General features: G+C 41.3%; 1 protein-coding gene across 3 annotated transcripts in view; it reads right to left on the bottom strand.

Annotated features, from left to right (window-relative positions):
• FYN (FYN proto-oncogene, Src family tyrosine kinase) overlaps nt 1-23,288 on the bottom strand; it is a 137,813-nt gene that overhangs the window by 21,356 nt on the left and 93,169 nt on the right. Inside the window, exons 4-13 of one of the 3 annotated variants that reach the window (XM_041414883.1) lie at nt 18,989-19,246; nt 18,351-18,447; nt 14,296-14,394; nt 13,092-13,195; nt 8,712-8,861; nt 6,777-6,941; nt 6,150-6,305; nt 2,409-2,588; nt 552-628; nt 304-457 (exon numbers count right to left, since the gene is read on the bottom strand). In XM_041414883.1, the coding sequence (XP_041270817.1) occupies nt 304-457; nt 552-628; nt 2,409-2,588; nt 6,150-6,305; nt 6,777-6,941; nt 8,712-8,861; nt 13,092-13,195; nt 14,296-14,394; nt 18,351-18,447; nt 18,989-19,235 (1,429 nt within the window). In that variant the 5' untranslated portion in view covers nt 19,236-19,246. The remainder of the gene's footprint in view (nt 1-303; nt 458-551; nt 629-2,408; nt 2,589-6,149; nt 6,306-6,776; nt 6,942-8,711; nt 8,862-13,091; nt 13,196-14,295; nt 14,395-18,350; nt 18,448-18,988; nt 19,247-23,288) is intronic. The other 2 variants (XM_041414881.1, XM_041414882.1) reach the window with 2 other exon arrangements.

The following is a 23,288-nucleotide window of genomic DNA, read 5'->3' as shown; positions in this document are numbered from 1 at the left end:
AACCAGTAAGTAAAATATCCTCTTTGCTGTGGCACCATGAAGATCCTGGTTTTGCTGTCATTTCCAGCTGTGTTCTCACTCAACACCTTTGTTTCATTTTGCTTTTCAAAGAAAAGACAACGAAGTAAGACATTCTCTTTAGGACACGCATTCAGCAGTGATCTTCTGACTAGGAGTTAATTTGAGTTCAGGATTTACTGAAAGCAGCCCCGAAGCATAGGAGAGAGAGCTGTTCAAAACCACGTCCCACTCTTTCCCTGCCACAAGAATGACACTCAGTGCTGCACCTGCTGCTGCATTTACCTTGTCTGGCTGTATATTCATTGTCTTCAATCAGTCTTGCCAATCCAAAGTCGGCAATCTTGCATATTAGGCCATTGCCCACCAGGATGTTCGCAGACCGCAGATCCCTGTGTATGTAATTCATCCGCTCGATATACGCCATTCCCGCGGCCACCTGCGAGCAGCAGGAGACAAACCATGCATTTAAAACAAACTCAGTTCATACATGGGCTATAAAACACCTACACCTCAGTGCTCTGGAGACAGACCTGGGCCGCCATGTCCACCAAATTCGGTAACTTCAAAGCTCTTCCTTCTCCATCCTTTAAGAAATCTAGCAAACTCCCTGTGAATGCAGAGTTGACACAATAGAGAGATGTTAGGAAAACAACTCATCAGAATGGAGGTTCAGCAATATGTGCAATATTAAAGACAGCAATGTTTCAAATTCAAGGGACAGTTTCAAAAGAACCCATGATATCTCCAAATTCCCCTATTGTACTCACTTCACTCTTTTAGTTGGCTTGCAGAAGAATGTGCAACTACTACAATGAGAGTTGCAGGGAAAGGAAACAGGATTGTTTTAAATTTTCCTGACCATTACTGAGAAAGTTGATCTTTCCTAACTTTTGCAGTGCTCTTTAAAACTACATACCTGCTGCTCACTAAAGGCCTCAGCTAACTGCAAAGCAGCAGCTCAGTTCCAAGCCACAAAAGTTATGGAAGAAGTCAGATCCTAGCTCAGCCTGATCCAAAGGACAGGTCAGCCCAGAGCCTGGTGAGCCCAAGGAGGATAGCATTGGTAAAGGCTATTTTTCCTTAGAAGTTAGTGGTGATCCTCCTCTAGATAACCCAGAACTAAATACAGCATGAACCATTAATTTTAGAAGACAAAGAAGAGATGAAATGAAAGCAACTTCAGCAACAGTTATAAGAACATCACTTTCCTGTGCAAGGGAAAACAAGAAAGTACCCGTTGCCCTAAAAAAAGAGCCTAGGATGTTATAGCTTCTGTCCTAATCTTGTATCTGAACAGAGAAGTGTAGCAGTCTCCTTTAAATAAGGTCAGAGAACTGGTTTAAAAAATAAAGGAAAAAGACAGATGATTAAGCGTTTCTCCCTTGATAAATAGTCAGCCTCAAGCTCAGATCCAAAGATGTAAAATGTTACAGTACAAACCAGTAAAGTAAGCCAAAATAAACCCCATACTTCAGAAGGGTTTTGAAAAGTCTTTATTTTTAAAGGGAAAAAGCAGATGCTTGTCACTGAGACATATGATTAAAGTGTGAGTTAGTCAGGGCTTGGATGCCTCTGAGGAGGGAGGTGGGCAAGCACCTGCCAGGAAAATAAAAGTCAACTCCAAATAGACTGAAAGAATGCACTTAAAATTTCAGAGTGTATCCTCCAATGTACAACAAAACTTCCCTGTGAGAACTTATGTTTCCTATTTGGTTCATTTGCTTTTCTAAAACAAGCAGATTTTTTGCTTTGCTCTCAGCACCCTGCTGGAGATCTGATGGAGCAAGAAGTTTTCTTTTTCTCATTTTACTACACTCTTACCAGCTAAGTAGCTTAAGGAAGAGACAAGGGAGAAGGGGAAAGTGAAGGAAAAAGAGGAGGGAAAGAATAATATGTGCAAATAATGTGTTAAGATGATAATAGGGTGGGCTGAAAGTGAAGTGTGATCTGAGAATGAGGTGCAGTGACAAGATTCAGGGTTGGCTAAATGAGGAAACAGAAATCCTAGGCCAACAAGTAAACACTGAAAGAAGATGTCCTAAGAACTCACTGATGCCAGGAAAAGCTAGGATCTTGGGAAGCAGCATGTAGTATCATCAAACCTACAGAATGAATATCGCTTGCCAGGGAAGTTTGGATGCTGATGCAGTTGGAATCACTTAGCCTGCACTAACTTCTCTTTCCCCCAGCTAGTACAGATTTTCTTTGTGAATCAGGTTTTGGGCCCAGTTCATAGCGGAATTCATAATTCTTCTGAAGCCAGAGGTGACTCCAGTTTCCTGTTCCCTCTCTCCTTCCTCGCATGCACCCCGCTGCACCTCCCTCTGTATCCCCAAGGAGAAACAATAAAGAAAAAATATTATTAAGCACAGCAGCTCTGGCTTCACCTTTACTCATGTACTCTGTGACAATATAGATAGGCTCTTCAGATACCACAGCATAAAGTTGGACCAATTTGTCATGTTTTAGCTTCTTCATGATTTGGGCTTCCTCTAAGAAGGATTCTGGAGACATGGTGCCAGGCTTCAGGGTCTTGATAGCCACTTTAGTATTTCCATTCCATGTACCTACAAGCACAGACACTTAGTTAGATTAAATATATTCTGCTCTTTTTTCTACCTGATGCCTAATGTAAGCATGAAAAAAAATAGCAAGGACATTTAATATAAGATTTTAAAAAAAAGTTTAGTTTCCCATGTTGCTTTATCATTATATTCCTCCCACACCTCCTTCATATTTTAGTCTTTTTCTGTTACATTGAAAAATAATACTCCTGTTGGCACTGGGGCACAATTGCTGTTGTCCTACTCAGACAATGTTTCCAGTAATTTCCACAGAAACCTTCTCTGAGTAAGAAACTTGGGACTGCTGAAACCCGTCTTTGTGTATTCCCTTGCTAACAAGTAATTGCTGCAAACAACAACACAGCTCCCATCACAGATTTGGACAAAAAAAAATGGTTAAACCAGAATTTCTCATTTGCAACACATTTTAACGTTTTGATTTGTTGTGAGTCAGATTTTAAAAAACCCAAAACCCCAAAAACCTCCTGAGAAACAAATCCTGAATTGATTTCATTTTAGAAACACAGGTGTGTTTCCAAACTGAAATGTGTCTTTTTCCTTCCCCTTCTTATCCCCAGCAGCTGCAGACAGAAAATGAGGTGCTCCTGCCCACTTCAGTTTGCTCTTTCCTTGTGATCAGCACTGAAATAGACAAGTTGCATCGTTTTTCAGCCATCAGCTACCAAGCCTTCTGGAACAACTAAAAGCCTGGAGAGAACTGAGGAAGGATGACTCAGGGCATCCTGCAAGAGGTGGGGCTTCACTTGGGTATTTGCAAGGGGGAGGAGGACTGGAAAGAAAGAAAACCCAGAAGAACTATTTATGTAAACAGTGGGGATTTTTTTGGTGGTGATTTTTTTTTTCTTTTGTGGGAAGGAAAATGAAAATGGGAAGAAATACCACTTTCCTACTGCCTTCTGGTTGTCCTTTGCCCAGACTCCTGCTCCGGAGTCAGGGCTGACATGGCTTGGAATGTGATCTGTAGATAGGGAGCTGCTGTGTGATAAGGCAGAGCAACACTAAATGACTTAATCACATTAAAATAAAAAGGGATTAATCACATTAAAAACTACTCCTCTGCACTTAAGCACGAGGACAGCAGAAAGCCCACAAAGTACACAAAGGCTGTGTCAGGAAGAAAGTTAACGTGTAAAATAATCCAGTTTGTGGAAAGTAACTGAACAATAACAGGGCTCAGCTGCTGCATGGGAGCTGGTTAGGCCAAAATAACTTATCATGAGCTTTTGCAACCTGCCAGAGTATAAATGAGCCATAAAATGAGTATTTTTTTTTGTAAATGCTCAGGTCCCAGGTCTACCTTGCCTGGCTGAGGATAGCAGAAGAGCAGTGGAGGAGCTGCTGCTCCTGTGCTGCTCCACACTTTTAAAGGGCAATCCCAAATGTCTGGGGGAGCTGGAGGCACATATTAGTCAAAAGGGTGCAGTGCAAGTTTGGTTTTCATTATGCCTTTATTTCTTTCTGCCAGTTCAGTGCCAGCTATCACTGTACTGTCAGTGGAGTAATGCCTTGAGCTACCACCTCTGCTACCCCAGCACGCTTCAGAAGGACTCCTGAAGCCTTCATTTCTCTCAGTCCTTCAAACCAGAGCTGAAGAAGGACTTTGCTCTAGTGGCACTCCTGTGTAAGCTGGGAAGGATGTGGCTTTGCCTCTAATTTCAAGCAGGGTGGCCAAAATCTTTTCTGATGGGTGACAGGGAGTGTGTTTTTTCTGGAGTCGCTGAGGCTCCAGACTGCAGTGTGCCATCAGTCATGGGCACTTTGCAGAGCTACCACAAATTACATGAACCAGGAATAATACCAGAGTTTCACGGGCACCAGACTGGCATTCATAAAATAAGATCTCACCTTGTGTGCTAACAGGATTAATTGCGTACTATCCGTTTAAATAAAAATCCCAGGACTTGTTCTATTACCATGAAGTGTTTTCAGCAAGTCTGTTTTTAAATGCTTTTATTAATTTCTCCAGTTTAAAAAAATAGAATAAAACAAAAATGCTTATCCTCTCAGCCCCGATTCCAGTTTAAATTCTTAAATTTTCTTTTTCTGTTTTGGTATATTTTTCTAATAGAAAAGTAGCATAGACTTCCCTCTGAATTCCTCCCATATGTAGTTAGTTACTACTTAATTACTGCTTATGTTTTTCATTAATTTTTACTGTGTTAATCTATTCCAATTTGGTAATACTTCAGGGCTGTTAACATATTTTTTACTATACATTAAGAAATAGAATTTCATAATTGTAATCATAATTTTTGCATTTCTGACAGCTACTTGGTACTGGTACTTGGCACTTTATTTATCATAGCTGATTTATTTTATTTAATTAATTAATTAATTTGTTTATTTATTTTTCACATTTGTTCCTTTAACTTGTTGTATCAGTTTAAGGTCTATGGCACACAGAGCTGACCACTAAGTATGATCATAAACTGGAAACTTGTTTGTGCATTCAAGATGGAGAATGAGAAGGAGAAACTACAATTATCTGGAAACCCCAATATAAATGTAGCCAGCTTTCTTTGCAACAGGTCAACTGTAATTCTGTGAGATTCTATAAATTTCTATATTTATAGTCTATAAATTCTGTAAATCTCACAGACTTGCTGCTGTGCTCCTTGCTGGAGTACACACTGGTTGTTTTGTACATATTTTTGTGTTACTGCAACAAAAGGAGTGATCAAACTGCCCCCTCAAATTTTTATGAAGAAACAACATACAGTGATTCTTTATTTGAACTGGTAATTTCAGAGTCTATACAGAACAGAATTTGGCTAGAAATTGAGCCACATCTCATGAAATGGCCACTATATTGTGTTTCAATGCTATGGCCATAGTAAGATTTATGTAGATTGTAAATTGCTGTTTTTTTATACTCATTAAAAGAATGAGGCCCATGATGAGTAAATTAAGCTGGCCAGTGTGCAGAAAACAATGTCAGTGGATTTGGAAAAGGTCAATATTTCTGGACTTCAAAGTGGGGGTTCAGCTGGGCCCGGCAAGTTTTGTCTCTGTTGTCCCTGGTCTCTATATCGAATTACTGGGTTCTGCTGCAGACACAAATTGCAAACAGACTTGAAGAAGTGGATGCATGGGAAAGCTAGCTTGACAATATTAGCTTGCTGATATTTGCCATTATTTTTAAACTGGGAGAGTGGATGGAAACATTTTCAGGGTTTGATTCCATCAGTGCTACAACAGACAAGGTAAGAAAAATGTCTACTTACCAGATTAATTTCTGGTTAGCCATTCTGCCTTACAGGTTTAGCATAATTCCTATTTTAATACCTAGCAATTGTGTAGTCACCCAAATAAACCCAAGGCAATTAATGAATTTTAATGCCCTAACCTCTCATACCACTGTGTGCAAATGAAAGGAAGCTTCCCCATGGATTATTGTATTTACATTTGACTGTTTCAGGCAATATAAACTAACATTTCACACTATTCTGATCTTTTAGCCTTAAGATCTATACTTGAAATGCTTATTTCTGCCAAGAGGGCCTTAAAAGATCCATCCAAAGCAAAATATATTCTCTGCCTTACCACGCCACACTTCAGCGAAACACCCCTGACCAAGCTTCTGTTCCAGAAATAATGAATCACGTGCAACTTCCCATGCATCTTTAGCCAATCCAACAGTTTGTGGGGTATTATTCGTAGCAATCACAGTTAAGTTAAAACACAAACCATCAGCTTTCTCTATAGGAGAGGAAATTAATAAAAAAACACACTTATAATCCAAAATTATGCATGCATTGAGAAAGATGGAAGGTGAGGGTCTCTCAGTGCTGCAATAAAGTTCATTTGCAAACACTGTTTTTTGGACGCTGAAGGTAAGGACTTCTTTTGTTAGCTTGCAGAAAAAGGCTCCTTGGTATAGCTAAGAGATTGCTATGCGAGCCTTGATTTATTATTAAGAGAGTGGTAATTTGTCAAAATCAAGGCCTTCCAAGGAAACATGGATTTTCGGTTTTCTTTTGCCATCAATTATAGTGAAAGTTGAAGATTAAAGAATTTCAAAGTCAAAGGCGTGATTCCAAAGACATTTTTCCTAACAGTTTGAGCTTTACTAATTTTTTTTCTTGTTGGTCACAATGCCCTACATTTTCACCTTCCATCTTGTAATCCCCATACAGCGAGCTATTTTAGAGTAATTATTTTGCTCCATACCCATCCATACTTCCCCAAACTGCCCATTTCCCAGTCTCTTGATCAACTGTAGGGATTCTCGTGGAATTTCCCAGACATCTTTGGTTTTGACAGACAGATCAGTAAGCCTTGGCATTCCTTTATGACAGGGGACTACTAAGCGGCAGCAAAGACCTGCAGCTCTCTCTGATGGAGCCAGAAGTGAAGCCAACAGCAAAGGAGAGGAAAGAAAAAAAAGTGTGACATGAAACAAATACAGTAAGCATAAAAACAATGCTACTCACAACAGCTGTTAGTTGCATACCACAAAGCATCCTGGGAGATTAGGAATTGAACACTGAAACGTATTCATTTGAGACAGAACAGGAAATATTTTAGTCTCTGCACAGCCTGAAATGGAAGGTGACCGCCACTGGTTTCTCTTGCAGACCCAGGATTTCCCTCCTCCCACAATGCTGCATTGAGATAACCTCTTGAGTGACTGGTTTACTATGGCACAGTATAGCTTTTTAAAAATAATCTGTCAATTACAAGCTGAATTGTTTCTGAACTGAGTAAAAGAAACATGGAGAAGATTAATTACTTCTTTTTCTGAAAAATCACAGCCATGAAAATTTGGTGGACTTTTTGTAGCCCAGGAAAAGGCATCTTCCATGTTCTGCTCTGTGAAACGGTGTCTTCGTAGGTGTCATGCAAGTCTGACATTCTTTCTAAAGCAAACCTTCATTAGCATATGCAGTACCATGCCTCCAGAGCTACCCTGCCTGGATCCTATTGATTATGCCTCCGTGTTGCACAGAAATGGCTGCTTCCAGATCTATTTGTTTCTGCATCTGTGCATGGAAAATACGCCACCCAACATATATCAACTGGTACAGTGAGGTGCAAATTATCTTCCTTATATGTGAGGATTTATACCTCATTCAGCTTGAAGTAGAGTCACCAGAAACAACTAGAAGTTCACCCTGGCAGCACACACCCATCAGGAATTGGGTGGAGAAGACAGCCAGATGTCTAGTATGAATAGCATAAGAATGCAGCAGACAGAATACAAAGAATACAGAAAAAATGCCCCGCAGAAAAGCTGATTTCCCAAGTAAAAATTATGAAAAGTTTTTGAGCAGCAAGCATTTGGGGTAATCTGTTAATAACATTATGAAAAGCTAAAGTAAACGGAAAAAAAACCCCAAAGAACAAATAATTCAAAATACAAATTTCTGCTTAAAAACCTGACAATGCTAAGAAGCATGGCAATCTTCTGTGTAAGAACCAGTTGTCCTATGCAGGTTTGGGGGGCTTTGAAGTTGCATGTGTTGCACACCAATTGCCAGTGACAACAGGATGTACTTTTGGGTGGAATAGTGCATGCCACACTTTATTCACAGTAATAATAAAAAAAAAATTTGCTGGGTGGACACAAACAGTGTGCATAAAAAAACACGTATATTGCCTTACTTATTTAACATAATTTAAATGTTAATACTTTGCACATAGAATAAAAATTCAGTGGGAAAATATATTTAATGTATCTAATACATGCAAACTTTTTGGCCATTGTTTTAGGTGACTGAATTTCACAATGCAATTCCTAATTGCATTATTAGCAATAGCGTGCTGCAAAACGGCACATATTAGCATTCGCTTATTCACAGGGAATTCATGCTTGGAGATGTGCAAGTCAAATTTGGTAATTCGGTTTGCTTAGAAGAGGAAGAGCTGACAAAACCTTTAGCACAGTGAAGTGTTAGGTTTTAAAAGCTCTGCTGCTGTATCCCATGAACAGCACTCAAAGACATTTATAACTCTAATGGGAAAGGGATAACAGAAGATGCATTACAACAAGCTAGAGTCATAGATCAAATGACTCTTTAGGGCATCTTACACATACATCAGCTCAGCAGCAAACACTTTTGTTTTAAAATACTTCAGAGTGCCATGTATTGTCTGAAAAATTACCTGAGTAATGCTGAACCAGCTGCTGAAGAGTTTCAAATTGTGCCCGAGTTGTGATATAATATCCACCATTGTCAAGTTTACGAATCTTATAATGTTTGACATGATCTCCTTTCATATCATCCCAGTCTCGAATAGACAGGGAATAGGCACCTGTTCCAAGCAAAGGAGAAATAAAAAATTGCAATTAGCTTTTAGTCACAAAGATTTTGGTTTCCTGGTCAGTTGCTACAAAGTGAAAGAGAAATTGCTTCCAAAAAGCTCACTGTATCCTGAAAAAGAACAAATTAATCTAAAACAATGAGGTAAGCATCAGAGAAATCCTGGGATGTTCACATGATGTCCCTTTCACAATGTTCTAGAAAGATACCGGCACTTCTGTGTAAATGAAAAGTCACATTTTAACATTTACTGCTCCAGGCTGTTAAATTGACTTTTCCTATTCTAAGTGTCAGGTTACACTGCAAATACTGTGCTTTGTGTAAATGCCAGTGGGTGGTAAATATCAAAATTTTCACAGGAAGCTCGGGGGATAATGATTTTATATGTGGGTAGTGTTGTTACCTGGATGGATCCCAACTTCTTTATAAACAACCAAATAAGTGTATTTTGTACACCACAGTCTTTAGAAGGTAATACTACACCAAGAGCACAGTAGATCTGCAAGAACCTCACATTTAAGTTCCCAAATCCATGTGGGGCTTTAGAGCTTACTAGCAGGATTCAGATGGCCTAGCACAAGGATTAAGTGCCATGTGAGATGCCTCAGGACATGCTGCTTGGCAGTTTTCCCACAGGCTGTCACATTTTTCCAGCCATGTGGATGCCCTGCAGGCATATGAAGTGGCTCTGGATGCTCAGGGCCATGTAAAGGACTAACAGTTCAGTCCATGGACTGGATTTAGTTTCAGGTGCAGTGGTGGCAGTCTGCAGGTGGGCTGGGGGCTTGATTTATATGCCCATGCATAAGCCCCTGGTGCTATGAGGGTGGCTGAATCCCAGCCCAGTTTCCATGAGTGTTATGGCACTATGGCATAATGCTGGCATGGGAACTCTGTGTCAGCAGTCACGGGCAGCTGAACAGAGCCTCAGCTTCCTGCTGACTGCAAAAACAGCTCAGCCACCTCCGTGGGGACCTGCACGTTCAGGTCTCACTCTGGAGGACAATCCTATTTTATATCCAGTGATGTGTGCTGGTTCTCTACAGTGTCAAAAGCAAAGCCACTTTTTTACAGCGTAACGCAGCAGCCAAACAAAAACATGGCCCTTTTCAAAGGCAGCAAAGAAGACAAGTTCTTCTCATGGTTCAGACAAATACTGTGTTTACTCAAGGGAATTTAGGCATTAAAAGGAGAAGAGGAAACTGTCAGAGATCTCAGGAAGGGCCTCCTTCTGGAGCCTCTGCTGCTTTAGCTAGTGACCACGTCAGCTAAGGGTAGAAAAGGAAAACCAGCAGCAAACAGTTTTGTGTGACATGAAAGGTGGTCCGAGTATAAGATGTCTTTCTTGGATGTATCCTCAGGAAGAAACCTCCTTGACCACATTAACCAACAACAGGTTACACTGGTGGGTGGCTCATCCCTGAAGGAGATGCAGTGAGCAAAACCTCTCCACCCTGACTCCAAGGACTTCTCAAATCCCCTGTTGTTTGTCCCCTATATAGGAGGAAAAGAGACAGCACTTAAAACAGATGATTCTGGTTTATTTGAATGGGAGGTACCCTTAAAGGAGTGTCAGGGGTTGTTTTATGTCTTTTTTTTTTTTTTCTTTAAAAAAAGTTTTATTTTAGTTTCATGTATTTATTTTGGTGGGGTTGGAGATAGATGATCTTAAATGTCCCTTCCAACTCCAGCCTTGCTGTGATTCTATGATTTCTAAGTGTAGCCAAATACTGTTTGTTTAGGACTGTTTTCTGAAGAGGCTCTCCCTGAGTCAGTACATTTGTCTCAACTAGGAGTTCAAAGCTTTTTGGTGATTTGCAAGCACATCTTGTGCATGCTTTGTACCACCACTCTGGGCTGTACATTGTCAGCCTCCTCTCAGAATTTTCCAGGCAGTCTTCTCCACCTCTGCATTTTTGAGTTTTGATCCACTGGCAGCAGCTGTATTTTCTTTAGTCACGCTCCCTGCATATCTGCTCACTATTTTAGATTCTTTAGGGAAATGTAAACAATCTGTGGTTCCAGGTCTGCAATCAGAGCTGTGTGGGTGGCCCTCTGTGGACCCCCGCTGACCTCAGATCAAGTTGCAGGACTGGAGCTTTAGTTCAAACCTGGACATAAACAAGAACCAAGACATATTTCATTATTCATTTATTTAGGCTGTTGGTTATCTATACTAGTCATTATTCTCTGATGATAAATTTAAATACAAGAGATAGAAATAATAAAAATTTGGGATAGAAATATGACATTGCAATATATCATGCTAATGATTTTTTTTAAAAAGCCAAACAACTAAAACCAGACAGTCTTGAAAGGTGGAGATTGAAACCAGGTGAAGGATTATACAGACAAGAGCTGATGAAGCACCTGGGTAGTCAGGCATTGAAAAAATGAAAAGCCAGCTCCATATGATTTATTTTGAAAGTAACAAGAGAAGGCAACCATGATCAAAGGAAGTTAAATTCATGCTGAAATCATCCAGGATGATACTTCTAAAAGGATCCTGATTAATTTTATTATTGTTATTATTTAAAGCAGAAGGGACAATTCTAGGTCACAAAACAATTCCTGCCTTAAGCCCACAATGGCTAGTTGGGATAGGGCATTTTGAGAAGACTTGTGGCAGAACACACCACTTGAGCCCACCCAACTGGTTTTTTTCTCTCTCTTGAACAAGCAGCTCTCTGTTTTCTTCTAACAACATACTTCAGCACAAGGATGAGAAAGGAAATAAGCATTTTTTTTTACAATAAAATATGCATGTTTGGTTTTTTTCCTATAGCTTTGATGCAAACTCTGCTTGCAGATGTAGAGAGCCTTAAGTTTGAATGCAGAGAAATTAAACTTGCTGCTGTAAGTCCATCCATGATGGATTTCTACACTTCCCCAATGCTTTTGTGTCTCACAAGAAATTAGAAAAACCCCTGACTTAGCTAAGTAAACAGCACTGCAAAACACATCCTCTGTCACTGTATAAAAACTGGGGAAGCCAGACTAAACTGATAATGTGGTTTAGAGAAACAGCATTGTGTTTGTTTTTAGGATCCATGGCTGCATATATGAGTGAGTTTTTAAAATTGGCACAGAGTGGGATGAAGTCCTGCTCCTCACACACATCAGAGCAACTGCTGGTGAAAAAAAACAGGTGGAGGCTATTTGCAGAAAAAGAGTAAGTTTGAGCCTGCCTTGCTCCTGGTGAGAATGCCTCACTGCTATGGGAAGCATGGTGAAGCTGTGGGGTGACAAGAAACTGTCTGCCTGGAACAACAGCAAGTCTATTCAGATTTTGCATCAAAAACAGTCTTCAGAGTTATAGGCAGCAAAGGAAGAATCCAATGACTTCAGGAGGCAATGATGTAAAGCTTACAATTTTAGATGACTGAATGCAGCATCTGAAGATAGGTCAGGGAGAGAGGAGTGCAAATACTGCTTCTCTTCTTTAAACTCCTCCACTAGCCGTGACATTTTGCATGCTAAGCCTAGCTGATAGGGTGCTCTGATCAAAGCACTGATAAGTCAGTGCTTTAATTATGTGAACCATCATTAAACTACAGAACTTGTATGGAATTAATTCTAGTGACTTATGCCTCCCACAGCTTTTGTTTTGGATTGTTGGTTAATTGAGAAATGGCCAGGTTTGTTTTTAGTTAGTTGCAAGTTTTCTGCTCAATAGTTGTATGAATTAGATCTTTTCATACATGTGAAGCTTTTGAAGAAGATGTTGACAGGCTTTGTGAGCAAAAAGTAAAAGCAAAAATAGCACCCGCCAAGAAAACTGGAACTCCTCCAATATTTTTAAAGGGAAGGAGGAAAATACACCCTTCCACTTGACTTCAACAGAATGGATACAGCTGAATACTTTATGAATATATTAATTAGAAATATATTCAAGTCTTTTCCCTGTTAATATGTGAATTTAAAACTGCTGCATAATTTTTCTCCTTTTTTTTGTTCCCCCCAAGGATCCAGCATTTCAAAGGATCACACCATGTGGCTTGCACTGCAGATACCATAGGCTGAGTGTGAGTTGTACTTTGGTCGCTCTTTTGAACACTTTGAACACTCATCCTAAGACCTGGGATATCCAGACATACAATTCCCTAACACAAACACATGCAAAAATAATACTTAATCTCTACCTTTATACCACTGAAAACACACACTCAGCACAATTTTTCCCATATTATCATCTCATTCACAGTCAGAATGCCCATCCTACCTTTGGTAGTTTCGCTTTCCCGGATCAAGAAGGTACCTCTGGGGTTTCCGAACGACAGCAGCTGCCTCTCGGCATCCTTTCGGCCAAGCTTGCCAAAGTACCACCTTAGGGAAACACCAGAAATAGTGAGACAAAATGTGATGTAGCAACACTAAATAGTGTCACAAAGCCCAGACACGAGGAGGATTTTGAGTGGAAATTATGCTTACTCAGATACAGTTGACCATTTTTGTCACACTGTCTCTTTTATCACGTTGGAAAGCCAATGTGACAAACAACACAGTAGATGTTCCCTGTGCTGGGCAGTAGCTCTTTGCATTAAGCCTGCAATCAGCAGGTGCTGAGAATGCTTGGTGCCCTCCAACAAAGGCCAAACTTGGACAAACAGAGGCCAAGATGTGGTAGGTGGAGGGTATGCACAAGGAAAAGGGCAGAAAACAGTCACTGCCAAAGAGCAGTATTTGTACAGATGTTGCTATAAATATTTGACCTACACAGTGATTTACTAGCACTCAATATTTTTGTTGCAGCACAGCTATAAAACCTCAGTAGAAGAATGAGATTCAACCTTGATGAGATTCTGTATGAGGCTTTCAGAGGCTTTTACAGCCTTTTTTCCTTCCTGCAGCAACAGTTTTCGTGTTGTTTCACAATCAACCAAGGACAACCTGAAGTACAGACTCCAGTAGTACCTGCTCAGCTCTATAAGCTCCTTCACTGTATCTTTTATGTTGGAAATAACGTGAATACACACATCACTCATTTTCTTTGCATACATGGGTCCTCATTGGAGTTTTATGTATGCATTGTGGGCATCCTACCTATCCTAGGATTTTTATTTGTTGATAAAACGTGTCCTCTTTAATGGACAGTTTGCACACTAATTGACTCAAAATATTTTTACAAGTTGGTTCAGGAAAAGCAAGGGCACCTTTTAGTTAAAGCTTGAAATTCGCTGACAACTGAAGAAAGGAAGCAGACCCGTGTTCCTTTAGGTTTTCTTCCTTTGTTTTGACATTGAAAAAGCACTGAGCTCGTGCTTCTTTTGTTACTAATTACCTAATTATTTATCAGTGCAGCAAAGAACTGAAATAAATATAACGTAAGTCATTTGAAAAATCGCTGCAATCAATCAAAAGCAGCTCCTCACACCTCCTTCTAATACAGCACTAATGGGTCTTTAGAACAGAAAAAGAAAACATACTCCTCTGCTTGGATGGAATCGACTGGAGCCACATAATTACTGGGAATGTAACCAGTTTCGCCTGTTGTCAAGGAACGGGCCTCCCACCAGTCTCCTTCCCTGTGGAAACAGAGGTGAGGAGGAGAAGTGAGAGCAGGACACAGCTGCACAGACAAGGATCAGACTTTGTTAACAGCACCCAAAACTACGCGGCCGTAAGAAGCCACAGCAACTTGTCTCTTTATCACCGGTGTCCTTCCGAGAGAGCTGCTTGCACCTAAGCCCAAACAATGTACATATTTCTTTATATCTGGAATTATTGCAACAGTGATTAGACCTGTAACCTTTCAGATGCAGCATAATGGCAGGAAGAGGCAGAACAGCCCAGTGTAATCAGGTTTGGTGAGGGCTGAATTTGGACTAGAATACTGAAAACTGTATCCATAGCAATTATTCTAATACAGACCCTTGAGAAAGCTCATAGGAAAATTGCCAAATTGAATGCTGTGTTCCGATTTTGGCTGGGAATGAGTTAATTTTCCTCAAAGTAGCTGGTATGGGACTGTGTTTTGGATTTGTGCTGGAAACAGCGCTGATAAGGCAGGGATGTTTTCATTACTGCCGAGCAGCATTCCCACAGTGTCAAGGCCTTTTCAGCCTCTCCCCCGAGCAGAGAGGGAGTGGGGGTGTGCCGCGATCTGTGTGAGGGACACAGCGGGGACAGCTGACCCCAGGGCTATTCCACAACATATGGCAGCATGCTCAGCATGCAGAGCTGGGGAAGAAGAAGGACAAGGGGGGAATGTTTGGAGTGATGGCGTTTACCTTCCCAAGTCATGGTTAGGCATGATGGAAGCCTGCTCTCCTGGGGATGGCTGAACACCTGCCTGCCTATGGGAAGCCATGAATGAATTCCTTGTTTTTCTTGGCTTCTGTGCATGACTTTTGCTTTACCTTTTAAACTGCCTTTACCTCAACCCATGAGTTTTCTCACTTTTACCCTTCTGATTCTCTCCCTGGTCCTACCATGGGAGAAGTGAATGAGTGGCTGTGTAGGGCTGAGTTGTTCTTGGAGGTTAAACCACAAGACAGTGTCACATTCACTGCTGATTTGAAACTTCTATGAGCACAATTAATCTGAAACCCAAAGATACCAAAAAGGCATCTATCAACATGGCATTTTAGATGGCCATTAAGGATCACACTTCATTGTCTAGATTCCCTCCGCTGGCCACCTGGAGGAGGTAGCACAGGACTAGGCTGCATTTTCAAATACTTGCAAAAAGCTCTTCTTCTACAACATTTAAATGGGAAGAGGTTCATGCAGGACCATCTTAAGGCAGCTTCTGTAGGCTTAGCATGAATTTTTGTCTTACACTGGTGCAGACAGTGGGACATGGTACTGCCTTTCAGAAAATGCACATTGCTGCAGGCTGTGCAGCTTTAAGAGACGTTTATTTCTCAGCTTTTTGTACGATGCAATGATTTGGGATTTAGCAATTCCTATTTCATTCTCAGCACAAGATCCATCAGTGTTTAACTGCTACCACTACTAATAAGCATTCTCTTTTCTATTTCTGGACTGCTTAGAAACTCTTTCTCAGTTCCCCTCTCTTTAAACCAGAGACTTGTTCACTAAATAAAACACTATTATCAAATGTGATTGGAGAATTCAGCCTCAGCCTCTTCTGGCAGCAAACAATTACAGAAAACACACAGTCTAAGCTATTACCAGAAGGAAAGGTTGTGTCAAGGTGAATTCTTTAAATTTTCACCTTCACTTTATTTAACAGTTTAAAGGAGCACGAACTCTATAGAAAACAACTAGAAAACAGCTGTGATTAGTCAAAAAGGAGACACTTCCAATTTTACAGTTCAAGTAACATGAAGTGCAAATAGCTTTTGCAGAGGCTGGCAGTTGACACTGTTTTAATACACCCTGTGTGCATTACTATGTCAGGCAAATGGCCCTTTTTGTTTGTGTCTCTAGTACTGCCAGTGAAGTGCTAACCCATATGTGCTGTAGAATATTTCTGAGGTATTATGCCACACTGAGCTTGATAAATTATACCATTCCATCTCTCCTTACTGTGCAGAGAGTCCACTAGATGGAGGTATTTTGTCGTATCTAGGGAGGAAAAAAGCAGTCCTGTGGACGATCCCAACGTCAGGAACAATCCCCTGTGCTTTGACAGAGAAGCTTAAATCTCTCAAAGCACTGCCAGAAAGGAGGCTTTTTTCACAGCTCCTAATTTCAGACCTGCAGCTGAGGTAGGAGGCAGCAGATCAGTGGGGCCAGACAGGGTGTGGTGGTGGGAATGCTGGGGATGGCCCAGTGTTTCCAAGCCCCAAAGTCAGGCTCTGCTCTGCAGGTACCTCTTTCACCCTGACTGCCTTTAGAAAAATTTCTGGATTCAAATCACAGGGATACCCCCTGTATGTCATTTCAGGTGTTGTGCTGAATGTTTGCTCTAAAGCACAAATCAAATTTAGTGTGTTGAAAGCTAAAGCAAAATCCAAATCTAAACCCCTCCAAAAATTCCAGACAAACTACTTTTTTGCACATATTGGCAAGCAGCATTGGCAGGTGCTTCAAAATAGGCTTATTTTATGTAATTCCTGATGTAAGTGAAGAGAGGAAGAATTCTTACAGAAAAGCAGCTTTCTGGAGATTCCCAGTCTGGCTGTCACTACTCCAGGGGTGTGGTTAGGGCCACGTTTATAAGCAAATACACCTAACTACAATGGGAACTGAGCTTCTATGATCCTACAGGAAAATCAGTGAATGCTTGGTCTTTTTTCCTTGCTTAGAAACTCTTCTTCCAGGCAGTAATTACCTGCATCAAAATGCATGTACTGCAGCCACCGACATGAAGGAGAATCTCTCACCAACTCCAAGGATGACAGCTCTGTAAGTCTTGGTGAGCACTGCCAGATTCCACCAACTGGCATGTACAAAGTATTTATAATGTGTGGAACTTCTTGTTTTAACTTATGGCATAGTTTGTGCAAGGTTAGGAAAGCACAAGGCAATGTGAACAAAGATGGATCATAGGTTTAAAAAGGGTTTGTTTCCAACCTCTAATTTAGAAGCAGAAAGGTTTTAAACTGCTGCTCCCTCTACAAATCGTAACTGAAGTTTCTGTGCTTTCATCTACATCAAAGCTCTTTGGCTTCATGAAATATTCCACAGAATTACCTGATTTTTTAAAAACTTCAATGCACATTAAGCCAATTCCAACCCTGCAGTTGCTATATTAAAATTGAGAGGAGTTGCACCAGGGGTGAATTTGCCTCATTGGCACATATTATAAGAAAAAAAAGAGAAGACCAATATCACAAAGCCTTTAGAAAGTGACATACTTAGTTGTTAACCCATTTTTACCTCTACGTGGTAGCAGTAGTGAACATAACACAGAGCCTACCACTTTATGCTCTTAGCCAAGAATTACAAGATGTTCAGATATAGGTCAGTAGCACAGTGAGTTTTAGAAGTTATTTTTAAATCGCTAAGGGATTTTTTTCCTATGGGCAGTTGATAAAATTAATTTTAAGTTGATTTCCAGGACGGAAATGTGGTTTTCATGTCAGATGCAGCAGAACCTAGGAAGTTCTGACTGCATCACCTACCTTTAAAAGGACAAAAATGCTTTTAAACTTGGCACATACATCTGGATAACAACTCTTTTGTGAATCAGCTTTTAGCTCATTTCTGTGTAGGAATACTTGCAGCAGATTGGAAAAAGTGTTAGTCCATGCCTTGCAGAACCTTTGTAGCTACTGATAAAGTACAGAGCTGGTAGTCTCAGTTCTGAATGTGGGGTTACTGTAAAATGTAAGTAATAAATCACACAATCTAACACTTTTTTTGAAGTAAAGCTGCGTGTGGTTGAAATTTTTTTCCCAACAATACAACACTTAGCAAAAGTGCACAAAATGCAAGGACAAGTAAGTAAGCAGAGAGTAAATCCCCTCCATACTTGAATATCCAACATCAGATTTTACTAATGACATATTATTGTAAACATTGTAAGCTTGAAACTATTAAAAAGTAGATTCCCAAGCCTAAAACTTACGAGCTGTTAAGTATCTGGAATTTTTCTCCTTTGTGAAAACTCAAGTCATCTTCTGTTCGTGCTTCATAGTCATAAAGCGCCACAAAAAGAGTTACACCTAAAGTAAAAGATAAGTGGGTTATACTCCATCACAAAAGACAGGAGGGAAAGGAACGTCAAGAGATGATGTGGATAAGCCACAGGTAAGCTGCTCCACTTGCTGAAGAGCAAACCAAACTGAATCCTCCAACCTTCTAAATTACTCTCATATCTCCAGTCTTATGCAGCCAGTGGGCACTCCACCTCCTTCACTCTGTACACTCACAGGAACCCCAGCAGGCAAAGGGGGGTGAAGAGACAGTTTAAACATAGCCATGCCAAGTATTTCACTACTTGAGGTGGCTCAGCCCACACTTTACACTCCCTGGTAGAGGGATGAGGCAGTTAGCCAAATTTGGCATGTACACATAATTTCTCAGCCCCAAGTGAACCTGCGAATTAGCAAAGGTAGGGGTGAAGACCCATCTCCACCCTACTTCAAGTCTTCACATTATTTAATGAAATAGCTCTTCCTAAAAGCAACATGCTGAGACAGTCAGGCCTCTGCTGTAGATGCACGATTGACACTAGGAGCACTAAAATAAGATGTTCAAGCTCACCTGTTCCGCCTCTTGTACGCAGCGTCCCTGTATGAGAGGAGGAGTTGACTCCACCAAACACAGTCAATCCTTGGCCTCCTGTGGCATGGAAGTTGTTGTAGTTTGGGATTGAAGTCACACCAAAGCTAGGATAGTGCTGAGGAGTAGGATCTGTCCCATAGCGGTAGCCTGAGCTTTGAGTTAAACTGCCATCCCTCTCGTCAGTCAGTTTTGTTGCTTCTTTATCCTTACATTGCACACAGCCCATTATCTAAAATCCTAGGAGAGGAAGGAAAGGATAGGTGCTCATATGTTGAGGCTCACCAGATCTCCTCCAAATGCACATATGATGAGGCTCAAATTAATTCACTGCTCAAAAGTTAAGTACTTTGGAAAAAACCTGCAGTGGTTTGAATATAAACAGCAACATGTTGGAAAAAAGCTCACAGAAAATCTTCCTCTCAGGAATTTTCCATCAAGGCCTGGGGAAGGGGGTCCTGCCTGCTCTTAGGGTAGTGGCAGATCTTTGTCCAGCCCTGACAGCAACATTTTGCACAGAGAGACCAAGAGGAGGAAACACACCTTGCTCACCCTTTGCCAGGAGGATGCAACTGGCAGGAGAAGGACTCAGCCAAAAAAGTGCAGCTGGAGGTGTTCAAGACTGCCCTCAGAACACAGAATGAGGCACTTAGCTTGTGGCTCATGTTTGACTTTGCCAACTACACATGAGTGGAATTCACCTCAAGACAAAACCCTTCATCCATTGCTGGAGCTCTGCATGGCAGGCAGAAAAACAGCCACAGTGAGCCAAGAATTTTTATAGCAGGAAAGTGGGAGGGAGCTATCAGAGGGCACAGCTGAAAAAAAAAAGGAAGCTCCTTTTCAAGCAGTACCAAATTGAAGGCTAAAATCACTGGTAACACAAGGTGGGCTGGCAAAGGTACACATGTTGAGAAACTACAGAAAGTCCCAGAAGAATTAACAAGTCAGATGCAGAGCAACTTCAAGTACAGATTCTGCACAAGATGAAACTGAGAGGGTTTCAAAAATTACAGCTTCAAAAAGGATGCTCCATGTTTTTAAAATTCTTGTAACCTCTTGTTCAGCACCCTCATGGGGCACTACCAGCCTGGGTTAGTCTCTCTTTATTTTAGGTGCCTGCCTCTCTCTGCGCGGAGGGAGACAGAGGGTGATTTGCCACATCTCAGAAGCAGCCCTGCAAGGTTAGTCCTGTTACCAAGTGTTGCCTTTCATCTGCCAGATCTAACTTTCTCTAATCCACGTGGTGGTGTTACTTTTCTAGTGGCCCAAGTTGGACCTAGACGCAAAACCTGAGTTTCTGGAGTTGGGTGGGATGAACCTAGGGAATCAGATACTTTTCTGGATGCATCCTTGATCTGAACCAGTACAGTGACTCTTAGATACAACCTGGCACAAAACCAACATATTCTGAACAGTGGGGTTGGAAGAGAAGTGGCAGAAAAAACCCTAAAAAAATTTTCTTAATAGACATACTTTTTCCAGAATATATAAATAGACAGGGAGAAAATGCAGAGAATGGAAAAAAATATAGTGAAGTACTTTTTTTTTTTTTGTCCCCCCACATTTCTTTTCACATTTCAGACCCATATCTGTCACTTTGGGTAAACGTAAACTCTATGCTTTTTAAAATTTAGTAATTTTTCTGTAGCTGCCAGGCTGGCTATTTTCTATGCCTTACCCCAACATCAACACAGGAAATTGGTTTTGACAAGCTCATGGGATTCAGAAAAAGAATGTTTCACCAGTGGTCATGCTTGAAAAATTATGCAGTAGCTCCCTGTTTTTATGTGACAGTGCACAGCCTGGATACCTGCTTCTCACATCTCACCTGCCTAATTAAAAAGAAAAACACTTCTGTTGAAGGGTATTTTCTACAATTTGCAGATACTTCCAGTTATTCTACAAGTCAGTTCAGAAAAAACAAGCATCATTTTGTTTGCCCAGTGTGACACCCATCCACAAGAAGGACCAGAAGGAGGATCTGGGAAAACACAGGCCTGTCAGTCTGCCCCTGGTGCCCAGGAAGGTTATGGAACAGCTCATCGTGAGTGCAATCACAAGGCACACACAGGATCAGACCCAGCCAGACTGGGTTTAGGACTGGACACGGCCCTCAGTGCCGTGGTCTAGCTGACAAGGTGGTGATCAGTCAAAGGCTGGATGCTATGATCTCAGAGGTCTTTTTCAACCTACATGATTCTGTTATGCTGTAATTTTATCTTTATTTATTTCCTGGAGTTGTATTGCCTGCAGTTAGCACGGGTCTACCTTCTCTGGCTCTTAGCCTGAGAAAAACTGACTTAAAACTTCCCTTTTTGCATTTCTTTATTCCCTTCAAGACACCACACCCACTAAGCAGAGCTCCCTCACCAAAATGTTTAAGTCTTTTGGGGAGGACAGAAAAATGGACTCCCGACTCTTCACTTGCTGCATGGGTGGCATGAGCTGGGATCCCTCAAGAAAGTAAAGCAACAACTGGTTGAGGGAAAGGGGTTTGCAGCCTGGAGGCTGCAAAACACTGCTGCACTTACAGCTGCAGTAGCCATACTGACCTCCCGCCTCTGCTCGCCCTGGAAGCTGGAGCTGGAGGTGCAGAGTATTGTGCATCCCCAGGACCAGCAGTGACACCAGGTGAGCCCTCAGGGACCATGAGAGGAGCAGAGGTGCCCTGGCCAGCTTCATATCAGCTGTGAAAAACTGCTTGTGGAACCATGACTACTGCTTTTACCATTTCAACAGCAGGACAGTCTGGCTCTGGAGACCCTTTGTTTGGAGATTTCACTGAGAACTGAGGTTTTGCTGGCTCCTCTCAGAGCCTCTGTGAGCACTGCCAGGGAGTGAAGCAGGACCACACGGAAGGCAAGAGCCCTGTGGGGTGATGGCTCATCTCCCTGCTCTCAGCATGGAGCGAGCTCAGAAGGCTTTGGGTGGAAGGGATGAGTCTGGAACTCACTGCTTGGACCCTGCTACACCTCTGTGCAAGCGTGGCTGTGATGTGCAGAGAGCAAAACGGGCAGTGAGCAAACGCTGCGTGGGAGATGCTGGGAGAGAAACCCCAGCTCAACAGCAAGGGTGGAGAGGTGCTGACCACCTGAGCAGGCAAGAGTAAGCCATTAAATCAGCCTGCTTAAAAGCTGCAACGTGGGCTTATTCACCTCAAAGCAACTAAGTGATATGCAGGATTTACTGTTTAAAGAAGGATTTCACAGCCTTTTTGTTGGCTTGCAGACTTACATCCCCGTGAAACTCTATCACCTCCTCCCTTTCTCCTCCCAGCTCTGTTTCTCCTCTTATTTTTTCCCATGTGCTTTCATGAAGAAAGTAGAGAAAAAAAATGAAATAAAAAAAGAGATAGGAAACATTAAATCTGTGAGACCAGTGGGAGGGAAAGTGGTTTTCTTGTTGCTCATTCACAAATGTTCAGCTGAGCAGGGGAAAAAAAAATCCCCACTGAAATCCGGGAATATTTCAAATATAAATTTACAACTGCTGACAAGACAACCCTACATATTTCATTTACACACTGATTAAGAAAAAGTTGAAATGATAAATCAGCTGCAAAAAGAAAAATTGCTACAAGTATTTATTCTGGAAAAAGTGAATAAACAAGGGGATGGTATACATATGTACTAGTATTTAAAAAAAATGGTTTGGGCTTGTATTACTAGGAATTATATGTATAGAGAACCAGTGAATTATGAATGTCTTGATTTCTGTTTGGTTTTCGCTTGCTCTGTCTTTTCACTGGCAACAGCAGCACACAGGGAAGGAGAATTTGATGCAAAGTGAACGACTGAGAAAATGGGCTTTTTCTTTCTCTTGTCCCCTCCCACTGTCACAGTGTCTAGACAATCCAAGTATAAAAACTGCTTGATTGCAGCCTCTTGTAAAATGTGACAGAGGGTGTTACATGCACACATCTTTTCAAGCCAAGTCCCTGAAAGTTGTCTGTTCTTGGCTCAAAGAAACTGCATCGTGGGGAGCTGGCTAAATGTGAGAGAATACATGTATGAGTGTACATGCCTAAAGTGATTTCAGCTTACTCAGGAGTTTCATAGACAATAAATATCACCTCCATTCAGGCTCACTGGCCTTTGTGTCAATGAATGGAATCAAAAAACTAATCTCCTTCAGTATCACAGAGCAGGATTTTAATATCCAAAAGTTTCATCTCCCTGCATGTCAGCATTTGGAGCTGTGGAAGGCTGAAATTATTCAGCCAGCTCTGAGATCACCAAACAAAATCTGGAGTTGTTTTACACTAAACTCTCTAGAGATG

This window comes from Onychostruthus taczanowskii, unplaced genomic scaffold (genome assembly GCF_017590055.1).
Source record: "Onychostruthus taczanowskii isolate IOZ18803 unplaced genomic scaffold, ASM1759005v1 scaffold48, whole genome shotgun sequence".
Taxonomy (NCBI): Eukaryota; Metazoa; Chordata; class Aves; order Passeriformes; family Passeridae; genus Onychostruthus; species Onychostruthus taczanowskii.
Note: the sequence above shows the minus strand (reverse complement) of the source record. Positions and strands in the feature narration are given on the sequence as shown.